Raw genomic sequence first — 17,614 nt, forward strand, 5'->3', positions numbered from 1 at the left:
GCAATTTGTGAGACATTAACTTGGCCTACACACACATTTACAAAATTCCTTAAAGTTTCAGAAAAGAAATACGTGTGTCTGAAAATTCATATAAAGTGTACGTTTCTTTCCAATAAATAGATTCAAGAGTCCTTATCTACAGTTATAGTCATGACGTTGAATAAAATTGCAAGGAAATTTACTTGTTAGCAGCTATGATCCATATTTGAGGATTGTGAAATTTTACTTATACCCCTCGGTGCCAAAAATATATCTGGCACGCCTAACAGTTCTCTACATACATATCAGTCAATACTGTTGATCTCTCTTATAATGACCCCTGACAAAAACCCGAATTTAACGAGGAAACTTGAAATTCTTGGTGGATACAAAGTTAAGTCTAAGGGAATACAGCTGTTTTTTAACGAGCAAACCCCAGATATAGCGAGCTGTCTCATTCAAAGAAATTCTTTTGGCTTCTGCCTTCCAGCTCAAATAATCCTTTCTCAAAAAAAAAAAAAAAAAAAACAAAAAAAAAAAAAAACAAAAAAAAAAAAAAAAAAACCGATATTATCTACACATAATTATATGCGCGTAATTTACTACATATAATTATATATGTAGTAAAATTTTTACGAAAGATAGCAGTTTATAACTTCCGCAGTTTCGCAAACAAGTATATCTGGTAACTAATGAAGAGTTGCAGACGAAATGTTATAAATTTAGAAAGACGTCGACGATCTAATTGCTATTGCTCTCAGAAATAGTAGATGAATTGTTATGGAATTGCTCACAAGCAATAAGTTTTTATCGTGAATCAGATTTTATACTGAATGATTGAGAAAAAAATGTTGGTGATTTGTAACAATACTGTACGAGATTGTACTTGAATGATTCTCGCATAACCGAGAATAATAGAAGTACAACTCACTAAATTATAGATATCTTCCTAAATTTTTGCGACATTCAAATGTATATATTTTTTAAAGTTGCCACTTACACTTAGCTACGAAATTATGAAAAGAGTAAATTCCTATCTTTAAGTATGTGGAAAGGTAAAAAACATTCTTTGCATGTTTTTATTTTATCAAATTTTCATTCTTTTAAATTCGAATTTCAATATACGGTTATGCTGTCAAGTTTTCTGAAAGCTAGGTTGAATTAGGTGGAAAATTCTGTCTGAAATGTATCAAAACTTGCGAAATAAATTGTCATCTTTGAAAGATATAGGGGAAACTAGAGATACTTGATCCCTTGGGATACATGATCCTTCCGCTAAAAATGTACCAAAATCACTAAGTAGAGCTTTAAAACTTGTTAACAATGTTAAAGTTATACTTGTAATTTTTGTGTTCATATTATTATCATCGAAGAAAGAAAATTAATGATATAGTTATTTTTTAGAAACATTATATAGAAAAATAAAACTCATAGGTAAATTGTTGATCTAGTGAATAGTCTATGCGTCTTAGTGGGATCAAGTATCCCATCATGGGATCAGCTCATCTAATGAAACGTCTATGTAGTGTCTTAGTGGGATCATGTATCTCTTGATGGGAATACATGATCCCTTCATAAAAACATTGAGAAAAAAAAATTACCAAAATTATCTGTTTAATGTCAACTAGAAAAATACTGTCACAGGTAAACGTTACCACTGTTCACGCAAAAAAAAAAAAAAAACCCTAAAGTGGGGATTAAGTATCCACAGTCTCCTCTAATTGTATCTTCCTGAATATAAGTAACATTTTTACGAAATCATCTAGAATAACTATGCATAGCAAGTAAACTATTTTTCAAATTTAGTTTTTTGTAACTTTCTGCAAATGCAGAATAATATTTTTTTTCCACCTTCAACTAATTGGTCCCCTTAATGTATGTGGATTGAAATTTTACTAGAAAGTGTGAAGTTACAGAGTTAACCTTCATAAAAAAATTAACAGAGCAATTTACCATGCATATTCTATAAATTTGAAAAAAAAAGGGGGGGGGGGGGGTCATCGAAAGTGTCCGAAAACTTTTTACTGTAGTGTATGAGCATATCTTCGTATCGATAAAATTGCTTAGTTAAGTATTATTTATCACACTTATTAGGCGTTACATAACTGAAAATATGCGCTTTAATGCTTTTTAAAGTTTTACATAATCGTACATTGTTTAATATGTTAAAGAACTAATTTTACATGTATAACTGTTTAAGTCTCGTAAGTAGAACAAAAAAAAAAAAAAAAAAAAAAAAAAAAAGCAATGTAGAAGGTTACTGTTTTTTGCAGTAGTGCTAACAGTAGAAATACTTTGTGTGTTGACTTTGAAACATGAATAACAAAAAAAAAAAAAAAAAAAAAGTGCTTTCACTCTTTTCTCAATCACAAACTTATGGTCGAATGAAGGTAAATGAAATAATTTTCAGAAATTGGAATAAAAAAATGAATTTTTTTACTAAATTTCATTGTACTTTTTGTTGTTAGGGCAGTCTCGCTACCATCCAGTCGGCCCTGAGAGAACAGGTACGGATTTTTGTTTGTGCGTAGTGCCCCTTTACATGTGGTCAAAAAAAAAAAAACAAAAAACAAAAAACTTTCCCCTATATAGGAAGCTCTAGAGGCCTATCCACTGAACCAATCAAACCAACTTTAACACATAGCTGTATGAAGATACGCGCTGGAGATTGTGATGATTTTAAACAAAGAACTACTCAAGGTTGCGATTATAGTGAGAGAATTTCGAAATTTTCAAATGGCAGCACATACTTTTCCCTTAAGATCAGTATATTAAAAAGCCACAAATGGCTTTGACTAACTGTGCGTCACTTCTAGGTTAGGCAGTCGTAGAAGCACCAAAACGTATTAGAAAGAGTTTTTTTCAGTCAGATGCTCAAATGTGCCAAAGTGGACCACACCAAGAGTCCCAAAGTCATTTTTGGTTGGTCAATTATCAACTTATTTATAAAAGAAAAAAGTGGGTGATATTGTTCGAAAATTTTGAAATTCTCTTACAAAAGAAAACCATGAGTTCTGAGTCACTTAAAATCTTCAACCTCCAGCTCGTAACTCCTAACAACTATGTATGAAAGTTTAGCTCGATTGTGCTTCGGTGTATAGGCCAGTGGAAGGTTATATATATATAGGGGCATTTTCTTTTGGACCAAGCTGTAAAACGAAGAAGCGTTTGAAAAGATTGTTGCAAAAAGCCTCGTTTTGTTTCGAATTTTGCGTAACATTTTTGCGTAATCTTGAAAGAATCGGATTTTAGAGACGTTTTCAAACATCATCAGGGCGACACGTGTCGTTGAAATCGAAACAAAGTTTTCTGATCTCGACGACAAATATTGTATCGACTTTGTATTCATTCAAATTTATTTGTTTTGGTCGCACATTTATAAACAGCTCAAAAGCAAAATTCGGTTAAGAATATTAAATTATTTCAGTGCAAGGTAAAATGAACATTTTTTGGTTTCTTTTAAATGTTCTTAAAATAGTCAGCAGAAAAATTCAGCTATGATTTCTACTCATTTGTACACTTATTCAACTATGCGGTAAAAACTCATTTGAAGTATCACAAAAGTACGCAGCATATCAAGCCTATTAATTTCATTTGAGACAATATAACTTGGTTTTTGAAACAGTATTATGTATCCAAAACATTTTTTTGCAAGTTCAGATAACAAAATAGTTTATTCCTACATTATGTGGCATCACTTTTGAGCTCTGGTATTGCATTTACCAACTTGCTTAGCCTTTTGCGCTCGCAGTTTGATCACTCTACTTAGCAGTCTTCTTCTTTGCTTGCAAGAGTGGTTGTTGCAAGTTGATTTGTAGTCGTGTTTAGCTCATGCTGGTAAAGTTGCAGAATCAAGTGAATTCACACTTGGGTATGAGTGTTGGAGTTGGCTTGGTCCGATAACCCTTCAGCTGTTATCATCTGCGTAGCAGGTTGATAAAACTAAGTTAAAAATAAAAGGTACTTTGTAACTAAGTTAGTTTCCAAAAATTGAACGTATTGGTATGTGAATATGAAAATAATAATCATAATAATATCATAATAATATTAACAACAACAAATAAATAAATAAAATGAATTGCAATATCCATGTTTATACTCTCGATGCAGGCACCGTCTGTTGTTTTCGATTTCGAAAGAACTGTACAACGATGCAGATTTATGTGGTTCGTGCCATTTTAAACATTTTAAATTTTATCGTAAAGAAAACAAACTTCAAATGGTCCTAATTTTGATACAAACACTGTAAAAACGATTCTGAAACGTTCCTGGAAAATAACGGGCAGCTGATGTGCCCAATTTCTGCCAGTAACATATCTTGCAAAAACCAGGAACTTTTTCCGCTAATACTCAGTACCCTTCCTGAAATTATCTCGAAAACTTCCTTAAAAATTTAGGAATCTTCCTGTTTGAAGCCAGTCGTGTGTCTGGAACGTTAGAATAAACTTTGGTGAGCATAATGATATAGCTTGGTCTTTTCCTGATTTATTAAGGAAGTTTCATAAGCCGTATTGCAAACGCGGCGAAAGCTAAGCCAGAATTGCAAGCAGGTATCGAGAATTATACTCGCCTGCAATTCCTGCAAAGCAGCGAAGTCCATACTTATTCGCAACCTTTGGAAGCTTATACTCAGCACGGACGGGCCGTAAGTAACCTGAAGCCGATTCACTTTATAAATATGCAAAGTTAATCTTTAAACTGGGAGCTAAAAATGTTTTTTAAACTAGTGAAAAGTGTGCATTCGTGCAACTCGTAGCTATTCAGGAAACTTTTTGGCAATGATACTTAATTTTTCCAGGAAGTGGATAAAAACCATTGAAATCCCGACACGTTACACTGAAATACTCAGTAACGTTTCCGAATTTTTTTACAGTGAATGACTTTTACAATGCAAACCTTTTATTTCTATTCTGGATATTTTTCTATCATTTTCATATTTATTTTGGCAGTAATTCCAAAATATGAAGCTTACTTTATTTTCTCCACTACTTTAACTAAGCAAATTTCTTTTCATTACATACTTTTTTCAACTCCAGCTTGTGATTTAATTACAGAAAATGTTACAGAATTTACTTCTTTTTAAGAAAAGGTGCAATTTTGTTGCAACTCAAACTTTGACTTACAGCTTATTTCCCATGTTTCTGTTATATATCTTTTTTTCTTTATTTACGAGTACATGTACACTGAAATATTTCATAAGTATAATACGAATTTCTAGTCCTTATCACCTAATAGCTTTATGAATATAAATATTTTTTTGGTTTCTTTACACGAAAACTTTTCTTGATTTCATTAAGCTAAAACACAGAATACATTCAGAAATTCTCTTTTTTTTCTGATTTTTTAATGTAAACATTTAGTTTTTTTTTTTCGAATTTCGTCCGCAGACTAGAATGTAATTTTTTAATGAATAGTTGAACTTATATTGAGGCAGTGACAAACAAAGGGATGTAAGTGAACATCTTGAAGTTTTGAATAAAACGTGTTTATAAAGATTAGATCCTAGGTAGGCTTTCATTGAATTTTTTTTCTAAATCAAGCTGTATACCGGAGCGTACCAGGGCTACTAATACTATATCTTGCCTCAAGATAGAGGAGAGATTCATCTCCCATTTGTACTGGTTACCTCCAAATTTTTAATTTTGCCACTTGCATTCCTTTACTTCTCACTGCCTCAATTGGTCAAGCACAATTTTTAAAAAAAAAAGAAAGAAAAAAAAAAAAAAAAAAAAACACATGCTCTGCATCAAAACGACCATTCGTATCCAGTTAATCAGAAACTGCCTATTCGATTTCGACATAAAGGACAACATAGTTTCTTTTAAACTTTCCAAAATTAAATGAAAAAACTCAGCTGTCCAAAATTAAAAATGATACATCGAATCATGATTTTAGAACCTTTCTTAAGAGCAAAGTCTATGTTCTCTCATTCAAAGAGCATTGACCAACGTATGTTTTTCCGTTTTTAGTAAAACCTATTTTCAAAATTGCTGTTTTAAATTTTCAGTTAATATGATTTTTTTTATATAAGAGGCATTTTTTTTAAAAAGTTCCCTCCTTCCATCTTTAAAAGTTATTAAAATTTATAAAGATACAAATGAGGTACTTGTAAGGCTACCTTTATCAAAAATTTACGTGATACAGTTTGCTTCAATCTTATTAAAAATGAAAAATATGTCCTTTCTTTGTTGGCAAGATATTGTTAAATTTCTCAGAATCGATCAGAATTTCATCGTCTCTAAAAAATTGTGAATGAGAATTAATAAGGAAAGATAATGAAGATAATTTCATTTAGAGAGCAATTCTTTTATCAAAACATGTCGATATTTCTATGAAAACATTAACTCAGTGATTTAGCTTTCAATTTACGTTATTCTGCTGACAAGCAACCAAAACTTCATTACTCCAACAACTTCTGTATCTTTTGAACATTATTCTGAGATTGGAGTGGTCTTTTTCTCAGGTAAAAAGGAAACTCGATTACTTTATGGATGAATTATTTCATGTGCTTGTCTACTCAGAGATCATTCTAAATAGATAAGGACTTGAATCTCATTAAAGAGGCAATTCTTTCTTTCGCAGTAACTCTTAAGCCCTTTCTTTGAATGAATTTATGTTTATGTTTCATATTTAAAACTTAAATCTGATGGTTTTGTTGTTGATGGAGGAATTTCCTCTATTACTACTTCGGAACTTAATTAAAAATAAATAAATAAATAAAAAATTAAAGAACCTAAAAGTAGAAGAAAAAAAAAAGTTTTTGGACGTTGATAAAGGAAATGCAATCAACCAACTTAATGTAGGGAGTAAGGATTTCAGATAATTGTATTCTTGAAGTGTTTTTGCATTTTTTGGAGCTAAGCCTAACATGTGGTGATCTCCTAGTTTTTTTTAATTTGTGTGTTTTGTTGGGTGTAGCAACTCAGTTTGTTTATTTAATTTGCTGTTTGTAGTATTATTCTGTGTTTTTCTGCATTTTTATCATTCTGGTGTTTTTTTGGAGTTCACTGAGTAGAAATGGGAGTTATATGTATTATGAAGGAGTTTAAGAGTGGAAAGGGAGCCAGGTGGATCTCTTGTGACTTTCTGCCTGTATAAGGGGGAGGATGAGTCTGTTTTTGAGGAGGATTATATTTGCACTAAATGTGCTGAACTTAAGAAATAGGATGCTAACTTTGGAAGCCCAGTTAGCATTAGGTTGTGGGTCAGTTGTAGAGGGTATTGTAAATATTCCAGAGATAAAGAGGGAAGTTTCAAATAAGGAGCCAGACTGGGAAACTAAGGGTGTAATTTTAGGGGACTCGATGGTAAGGGAGATGGATAATACACGCGGAAGAGTTAAGCGTAAGGTGGCTAGGAGTTGTTTACCAGGGGCTCGGGTGAAAGACGCTAATAAGGTTGCTGAAAAGAAGGGGGTATTTAATAAGGAGGATATGGTTACTTTATGGGTAGGCCACAGCTAAATCAACGAGTTAGGTGCATGAACCTGCTAATTAAATCAATTTGCGAAAAGCGTAGTATCAGGTTCATTGATGTATGGAGTCATTGTAAACGGGATTGGATTGCTGGGGATGGCTTGCATCTGAGCTCTACAGGGAACAAAATGGTTAGTGGTTTGATTTTAGGGGATTCGGAGTCAAAAAACTAAGTTTGAATGAGGGGCATGGTTCAAGCATCAGGTATCGAGAGGAAGAAAAGTTTTTGAGTATTGCTAGAAATGGAAATAAAGTGTCGAGCAAGAGTAGTAATTTTAACAATTGTAATTTAGGAAATTTCAGGGTGTTAAATATAAGAAATTTGGGCATGCTTAAAGTTTACTATACCAATGCTCGCAGTATTAGGAAGAAGATAGAAGAATTGAAAAGCATAATTATAGATGAAAAGTTGGAGGTTTTTTTAATTACAGAGACATGGGCTACCGAATTTGATGTAGATTTATTACGAATTGCTGGGTATAATTTGTCTAGACAAGATAGAGCAGGCAAAAGAGGTGGTGAGGTTTTATTTTATGTTAGAGACAATTTCATTTGCAAGGACTTGGTTATAAATGATAAACCTACTGATATTGATATGGTTTGGATGCAGCTGATGAGCAATAAGGGCAAAAAATTGCGCTTTGGAAACATATTTATAGGGTATCTAATTCAAGCCACGGTCAAGATGAACACATGTTTCATATTATTTCTGACATGTCCAGCAAGGGATCCGTCATCATAATGGGGGATTTCAATTTTCCGGGTATTGATTGGAATAATTTTTATCCTAGTAATGGCAGAGAAGAGGAATTTTCAAAAGTAATTGGTGACTGTTGCTTAGATCAAGTTGTAACTCAGGGGACTCGAGAGGAGGCAATTTTGGATTTAGTTTTCTGTGACGTTGGAAGTTCTGTTCAGATGTTGTGTGTAGGATATCATATTGGAGATAGTGATCATAACAGTATTAGGTTCTGGATTAAATTTGAAGTGTACAAAGTTGAAAATTTTATGGTTGAGCCAAATTTCAGAAAGACTGATTTTGTTGCACTTAGGCAGAGCTTAAAAGAGGTTTTTTCGTCAGGATTGGAAAATAGAGACGTAGATCAGCAGTGGAAGGAATTTAATGAAAAACTGGCAAAAACGGTTGGGGACTATGTTCCATTTAGGAGAAAAGGTGTTAGTACTAAAATTTGGCCCATATGGTTCTCCAGGCAGATTAAAGAAGCTCTAAATTATATGCAAGCGGCTTTTCGTCAGTTTAAGGAAACTGGTCAGAGTGCAGATTGGCTCTGGTATTGTAAGGCAAGACAAAATTTAAAGTATTTGGTACGGATTTCGGAAAAGGGAATTGGAGCAAAGGCTAGCAGGTAACATTGATAGAAATCCTAAAAGATTTTTTGCTTATGCTAATTCTGGGAGAGCTACAAATAGTCAAATTGGGCCATTGGTTGATGAGCATGGAAATTTAATCCAAAACGATAGGGACATTGCAAATGTTCTTAATAACTTTTTTTTTCCAGTGTGTTTAACGATAACTATTTCAACAGGAAGACACAAGTTATTACGCAGCTTGAGAATTTTTTATTTTCCAGGGAGGAGGTTCTATTTCATTTGAAAAAATTAAAGCAACTAAAGCTAGATAATATTTATCCAAAAATTTTAATTGAATGTGCAGAGAAATTAGTGGATGTTATTTTAAATATTTTCAACGCTTCTTATAACTCAGGGACAGTGCCAGAGGACTGGAAACTGGCTAACATAACGTCGCTTTTCAAGAAAGGGTCTAAAGGTAATGCTGGGAATTATAGACCTGTAAGTCTGACTTCAGTGGTTTGTAAGATTTTCGAAACTTTGATCAAAATTAATGTTATGAATTTCTTAGAGACGAATAGTCTGTTGACTAGTTTGCAGTATGAGTTCAGGAAAGGTAAATCGTGTGCTACTAATTTATTGCATGAAAGAAATTTGTGTATTGTAAAAGGTTCGAAGAAGGGTAACTAGACTAGTAAGGGGACTTTCAGATTTAGATTATGATACCAGATTTAATGGGCTTAATATGTATAGCCTGGAGCAAAGGAGGATTAGAGGGGAAAATATTCAGTTGTTTAAATTTATCAAAATGAATGATGTTATGGATTAAATATTTACACCGAAAGCAGGACGAAGGACCGTTGTTTTAAGTTATTCAAATCTCAGGCTAACCTAGAAATGAAGAAAAACTACTGCTTTAGTAGGGTTGTGGGCACTTGGAACAGCTTACCAGAAGAGGTGGTAATGAGCAAGGGGGTGGATAGCTTTAAGAGGGCCATTGATCTTCATTGAGGACTAATAAATTGACTAGGACTAGCCTAGCTGGGCCAAGAGCCTGTTGCTGATTGTCACATTTGTATTTGTATAAAACCTGCTTACTAACCTACTGGAGACTGGCGGATTTTCCAGATGACAAATGTCACGATGGGACACTACACGGCGTACGGGCCTCGAAGAGGATCCAAAAAGGCACTTGAAAAATATTTTTCGTTGCTCGGTTCACCTCTAAGGAGTCCTCAAAAATGCATTGCAATGAATCCCCAAATCTATAAATCTGCCAATGATTAGGGTCCAACAACCACCTTTGAACTAATATCTGGAAAGGAGCAAGTCAAAAATCCTACGTGTAATGATCTGATTTCTAAACTTAGACTGGTAAGATTTCTTATCGCGGTTTGAAGAAGCCCCCAAAGAGCCGGCATTTTGGTTAATGTAAATAGATAAAATGTAAGTCTGCTTATCTATTTTTTTACATTAAAATTACAGCGTGATTCAAAGAGAATGGTGGGGATTCAAAAGTGTATATTTCTAAGCATAGAAATGGTACAAAAGCGATTTTTTTCACCTACTTAAAATCATTCTTAAGATGTTGTATGTGCCCTCCTTCTAACAGTCGAACGATGTCCCACCTGCATTTAAATTCCAGTCATATGCTCTAGCATGCCTGCAACCTCAGAAGCAATTGCTACGGTGATCCAATTTTTCAGTTCGTCAAGATTAGCAGGTAAAGGGGGGGGGGGGTGTTACAAACCCAGTATCTTTTACATATCCTCGCAGGCAAAAATCGCATGGTGTTAGATCTGGTGACAATCATAAAGTCACTTCTCACTTTATTGCCATTTTGCCTAATTTAATGATAAGTGGGGCACAATAACAAGCATAGACATCTGGCGGTAGCCAATCAAAACTTTCACAACTCGCTGTTTCATTTAAGTTCCACCGAGAGTACTAGCTCTATTATTCCAAGCTGTATGAAACCTCACCATTCTTTTTGAATCACCCTGCACATTCAAAACTCAATTTCGCACCAAAATTCGCTTAAAACTAATGACTAGGTTGACTTCTATTTCCTTCCAGTTTTAATAGGAATTCTGGTCACTAGAGAACTTGCGTTTTACAATTTTATTTGAAATTGTTTGATACGAAAATAATTTTTTGCTCAATGACCTGCTCCCAAATGTTTTCCCGGGTATGTAAGTGGCATCAATTTTAGGAATTTGAGACATTATATTCAGAGAATCGTTATGACGGCTATTCAGAAAAATAGCTTAAAATCCATTTTTCCTTTTTTTTGTGTTGGACTTATGGACGACAAATCTGGTATACGACAACGATGATATGAAGATATAAGTACCAATCAAAAAGAGCTGGTCCGTACCCTGGCGTGGTTCACTTGAGACTGTCCCGTTACAGAAGTGTGCAGTTTATTCATCATGGCCTCACAGAGGGTCATCTACATCAAAAAGAAAATATTTTGCATGTATTGTTAATCATAGAAATGCAAAAATGTTAACATTTCTGTAAAAGGTATAAATGTGAAAGGATTTCAATAAAAAATTATCAAAACTTCAGGAAGAACCAAGTTAAAAAGTTTGGGCCTTGATTTAGGTATAAGTTGTTACGTTATACGATATTACGAGCATTTAGGTATAAGTTGTAGTCAATATCTAATGCTTATTCAGAAAATATTTATTTTATTCTCTATCTTGAGTACTTAAAAATATAATCGTAATATATTTGTTGCAAATTTTCAAGACTTAAAATCCAAAACCATGTAACATATCGTCAATTTGAATTTTTGAAGAACCAAGCGGATTGTTCAAAAATCTCCAAAACATGAAAACATGAAAAGCAGGAAAAGACTTTTCCTGAGAGCACGAAAAAAAAAAAAAAAAGAACAAACTCTAATTTATGCATTTAATCCTGAAGACTTTTTAGCAATATTAAATCTCATGAAATCTTCTCATTGTTGCTAGAAATATAAACTACAAAACAATTTTTAAAAGTTTAACACTCATTTAATCTGTATAATCTTTTTAAAAACTTGATCTGATTTGTACCAGTAATTATTTTGGAACTAAATTATGTTTTTAGTGAGCTATCTCTTAAAAACTAAATAGACATTCATGTAATTTCTTCCTCTTCCATAGATTTTGAGATAATGTAATAAAATGTCCATCACTTTGAGTGAAGTCTCCCTAATAATGAACTCCGTTTATTTGTCCTTCTTCTTCATCTCAGTTATGATTTGTTTCACATTTATAATAGTCTTTCAGGCTAAATTCAATCCAATTTTTTTTAAGCTACTCCACTGGTATTTTAAAAGTTAATTGCACCTATTGGCAGAAAACTTTGAAAGTGTTGCACATTAACTTTTCAGTGGACGCGCATATCTGAGAGATACACAAAGTGGTAATTTCGTTTCTCTTGCGTCATTTCGTTTCACTCTCTCTATTTTGTTTCACTTGCTCAATTTCGTTTTCGTTCATAGCTATTCGCCTCATAGCGCTCGAACGTCTGGCTTTAGCTGTTCTTCCCCCTTCCCTAATCTTAAAATACATTTTTATTACTTTATTATACGTACTTAAGGAAATTTTACACTAGCGAAATAATTTGGTTTTCAGATTGTTATATAAATTATTTTCAGCTATTAAAGATATATCTTAAAACTAGCTGACCCAGCCACGCGTTGCTGTGGCAAAGAAGTTGGATTAAAATAAACTTGAACTCATTATTTTGATAGAATCAAATAAATATTTTTAATAGAGCTTAAAATAGTATAGCCGATTTTATAACGTATGAGATTGATAATGGGCGTTATTCAATTTAAAAACGATTCCTAAATGTTCCTGGAAAATTATGGGCAGCTGATGTGGCCAATTTCTGCCAGTATCATGTCAAGCCAAAACCCGGAAAGTTTTCCGATAAAAGTTAATAACCTTCCTGAAATCATCTCGGAAGCCTCTTGAAAAATTCGAAGATCTTCCCGTTTGAAGTTAGTCGTGTTTCTGGAACTTTAGTGTAAACTTAGGAAGGGATACAAAAAAAAAAGCTTAGCACCTTTCTGATTTATTAAGGAACTTCTATAAGCAGTAATGCAAACATAGCCAAAGCTTAGCCAGAACTGCAAGCAATTATCGAAAATTTTTACTCAGTAACGTTTCGGATTTTTTTTTTTTTTTTTTTTTTACCGTGCAGGCTGAAGAAAGTACTTATTGAATTCAATAAGTACTAACTAAATTTTCTATGGAAAAAGCACTATACTTACGCTTAGTAAATTTTGTAAGTATAACTTCCAAAAAAAAAATGAAAGTGATAGTAAATATCGAAACTGATTGTAAAATAACCGAATGTAGAAACTAAGCGTAAACCACCATACACTTTTAGATTCTACACTACATTTTATTCACATTAGCTTTCTCTATAGTTTGTAATCAATAACTTCTTTACAAAATACACTAACTAAATTAAAAATGTATAAAAATTAAATTTTTTCAATGAAGTAGATAACATTGACTTCGAACTATTGTTTCTATTATTTGAAAACTGAAAACTGTCTAAGCACTAAGTTGTGCACAATGTTCTTGATCAACCAGTCTTTTGCTAATACGAAAAGTATGATAACTTTCCACGTGTGAGTAGGTAATATTTCGTTGCCCATAAGAGAAATATTTATGTTTCAATAACAAACAGAAATAAGACATTTTTTGTTCTTTAAATCTATTTATGGTCTTTGCAAAAGCTAAACGAATCAAAAATTGAAGCCTTTCAAATGTGTTGAAAATTATGACGCTAATAATAGATTACGTGGCAACACAAACATTTCTCCTTTAAACTTTTCCGACAAATATTGTTGACTTTATGTAGAAACGTGTACCGTTGCGTAATTTAGGTGGGTTTAAATCGCGAAAAAGAATAAATTGTTGAGCCAATTTTCAACCGGAAATCGTGTAGACGCATTCCTGGTGTATCCAGGGAATTTAAAAATTCATTTGGAGTGTTTACTGCTTTGTTTTCATCGACAACTTGTTCAGCATCAATGGAGAGCTTTTTTTTTAAAGCCGTCAGTAATGGCTCATTATTCGCAATAATTGTAGCTAAGACAGAGTCATTGCTCTGTTGTTATACGTTGCAAATCAGTGTTAACTAAGTCGGTGGCCCAACTATCAAGTGACGGCATATCATAATGACTAAGTGGCAAATTTGAAATTGAAACGCAAAAACCTTCAGTTAAAACTAAAGCTTCATATTCATCGCTGGTGTAAAATCTGGATTTGGACATTTGTGTGTTTTTTAAAATTTATGAAATACGTCTTCAAACGTGAAAGTAATATAGTTTCTCCTTAAAAAATAATGATTGTGTTGGATAGTATGTCGTCAAAATTGTTTTAAACAGTTGACGAATACTGTTTCTCCTTATGTCAAACCTGCATTAGAAAGTGTCAACTCCCAATGACTTTGTGCTACCAATAAATACAACTTGCGACATGCATCAGGATATGTATTTGACAGTCGACAATTGACGATCCACAAATATTCCTGTCTGTTCGGGAATGTTTACCGAAAACAAAACTGCTACAAAACCAGCGCGATTACAGACGCAATTATAATTTTAAAAAATTAAATTTATCTGGAAATAGACTCTCAATTAGTTCACTTTTCGTCTTAACGGCAGTGCAGAAATTGTCTGGCTATTTGTTGTACTGTATATTTTGATACAGTTTAATTTCACCGTTTCCAATACTCAGCAATTTCTTAGAAAATACTTGTGCGATTAGATTATTTTGCGTTTATACTCGCATATTCATGGCCAATCGGATTTTCTCGTCATTACTCTACAAAAAACGTTTTTTTTAAACATGCGTTGATTTCATCGGAATAACTGGTAATGTCTGCCGGAAGTCCCCAGACAGTATTCAGACAATTTCGCCTAAAAGTTTATGGTTGCCATTCAAATCTTGCATAATCCTATGATGTGCTTCGAATGAATGCTTTTACTCATGAGACATAGTACACTCATCCCAAATTATAATTTCACTCACTTGCAACACTACAGCCATACCACGTCTTTTTTTTCTTTATTGTACGCATTGTGTTTTGTTTGTTATGAATATCTAATTGGCAACTTTAAAGCTGAATGTGCTGTTCGTGTACCATCTAAAAAAAGTAGCAGCAATGCCTGACGATGCAATTGTCACTGCAATTTTCTGTTGCGAATGTATCTTTCCAAGAATTAATGATATTAAAAATTTCCTGGGGAACAAAATAAAGAAAATAATTGTTTTCCGCTTAAATTCATTTACTTTCCTGAAATAAACCTGGAATATTTTTGAAGAATTCAGTAGTCTTCTTGGTTAAAAAGGCAGTTATGATTCTGGCACCTGCAGAGAAGCCTAAAGCAGGATTAATATAATAGCCTGGAACCTTCCTGCTTTTCTAAGAAAGCTCTCAAAGCATTAATACACGCATTGCCAACGCGAAGACAGACTCTAAAGCAAGTAGCTCGAATGTAGTTCCGCTGCAACTCTTGCAAAGCTTCGTGATCCAGATAACTTTTCGCACTCATTGGGTGTTGAGTCAATCTGGACAAACCGCAATCACTCCGAAACCGATACACCTATTAAATACGTTTAGTTAATCTTGATACTGGTGGAGAAAAATACTTTTCATAACGGTGTGAAATCTGCAATTTGTAGCAATTCAAGGAAACGTTTTGAAAAATATAGTTGATTTTCTCAGGAAGTAAATAATAACTTGTAATATCCCGAAACGTTATATGGAAATTCTAAGCAACATCTCTGAGCTTTTTTTGGCATGGTGTTTTTAGCAGTAAGTCATACGATGTTAGAGTTATATCGATGAATTAACTTACACCGCCATCTATTAAGATTTTTAGAACTAAACAATTAATTCACACTATTATTGCCTAATTAATATGAAATTTGCAGTAAAAAATTATAAAAACTATTCTATCTTTTAAGTTGGACCAAATGACACATTGATATGAAATTTGAGAAAAATCGGTTGAGTAGTTTCGGAGTTTACCCCGAACAAACATCGTGACACGAGATTTTTATATATATAGATGTCAATAAAACACTTCAAATTAACCAGAACCTCGGACTTTCAAGACTCGGAGTTTCAAAACTTTACTGTATTAAAAATCCGTGAGCGGTAGTCTTTTTTAACCTTACCAACTCATCTTCAAAGATTTACTTGTTAAAGTTTGCCATGAAGGAAAGAAAATAAAACTTTTACTGCGTGCAATAAATCTTGAATTAAGTTGTTCGGTCAGTAAACCAAACATCACGACGGTAACAAATAATGTTACAATGTGGCTTTAAATCCTATACATGAAGAGATCCAATGCACAGCAGGGTCCGTTGCAGCCACTAAGATGAGATAAAATGGAGGGAGTGAAGACTTTCGTGAAGGAATTCGTGAATGAACGACCCCAAATTTTAAAGAAAAGCATCGGAAGAAATTAGTTTTCTTGTGCTAGTTTCACGCAAAACGTGTCAACCATTCGTCGTTGTTGAGTCACGTGACTTGAGGTATATGCTCGAGTTTTTTCTTAGTCAATAATTGGACTTGCACCCTCTATTTACTACTTCCTCCTCTAAGGTTGTAGCCCATTAGGATGAGCACTTTGCTCAAATACGGAGGATTGCAAGTTCTGACCTCGATTTGACCACAGCCTGTCTTATCTGAAAGGCAACTAGTATGAGTTAAACTTGTTGTAGTGGCAAAGTCCTTGAAGTCTATGAAGTCTCCAATGATAGTGGCTACCAAAGTCCTTCTTGGAGTGTTTCGGTTTAAATTATGAGTGGCAAGGAATAAGTCTAGCCCTCTAGGGTAGGACGCACCTATCTCTTTTCATAGTATCAACTATATGAGATCGACAACAGCATCCAACGTAAAGCATTATAATAACATGTCAAGAAATGAAGATTGTAAAACGTTATGAATTTGTTTCGAATTCTATCATGCAAGCAAATATGGGTCATTCTTCAAAAAGTAACTTTTCTGTCACACGCCTTTTACTGTAAAAAATTTAGGGAACTATTCATTTAACAATGCTTTTTAATTTCATCAAAAATATATCAATTTAAACCTGTCAACAATTTGTTAATAATAGTTTTTATTTTAATATATTTTTGGTTCTCAACTTGTGAATTCTCAACTCCGTGGCATGTCACACAACTGGTGTGACTGTTTATGTTGTTAAATAACTTGTTTAATTAAAAGTATATTCTTATTTATTTATTATTTCTTTCACAAGTGTCACATATGCTAATTGTTTAAGTATATTTAATTGCTTAATATTGTGTTTTAGTTCCTTTTAGTAGGATAAGGAATCATGTCACGCAATAAACGCTCACCTCCGTTACCTAAACATAAAACGACATTTCTCATTAACACATGGCAGTAATGACATCACATTTTATTTTCTATGATACAAGGGATCCCCCTTGTTTATTTTCAGCCATAAAGAAATTGTGAGATTTTTGTCGAAAAACAAGAAGATACACTGTAAAAAAATTCCGAAACGTTACTGGTTATTTCCGTGGAACGTTTCGTGATTTCAGAGGTTTTCACCTATTTCCCCCAAAAATTAAGTATCTTCGCAAAAAGGTTTCCTGAATTCCTAAAAGATGCATGAATGAAGACCTTGCACTGGTGTAAAAAATATTTTTTGCTACCAGTTTAAATATTGACGGAGCGTGTTTATTAAGTATATCGGCTTTAGATTGTTTATGGCCCGTCCGGATTGACTAAGCCTCCAATGGAAGCAAATAAGTCACGGGATAGCTACAGCTTTGCGAGGCAGGACTTGCAGGCAAGGAATA

The 17,614-nt window shown here is 33.4% G+C and overlaps 1 protein-coding gene across 1 annotated transcript in view; it reads right to left on the reverse strand.

Moving 5' to 3' along the window:
* Positions 1-3,352: 3,352 nt before the first annotated feature.
* LOC129219450 (glutamate receptor 1-like) overlaps positions 3,353-17,614 on the reverse strand; it is a 225,786-nt gene continuing 211,524 nt past the window's right edge. The window contains exons 16-17 of the mRNA XM_054853845.1: positions 11,143-11,217; positions 3,353-3,921 (exon numbers count right to left, since the gene is read on the reverse strand). Of these exons, the coding sequence (XP_054709820.1) occupies positions 3,841-3,921; positions 11,143-11,217 (156 nt within the window). The 3' untranslated portion in view covers positions 3,353-3,840. The remainder of the gene's footprint in view (positions 3,922-11,142; positions 11,218-17,614) is intronic.

Source organism: Uloborus diversus, chromosome 3 (assembly GCF_026930045.1).
Source record: "Uloborus diversus isolate 005 chromosome 3, Udiv.v.3.1, whole genome shotgun sequence".
Taxonomy (NCBI): domain Eukaryota; kingdom Metazoa; phylum Arthropoda; class Arachnida; order Araneae; family Uloboridae; genus Uloborus; species Uloborus diversus.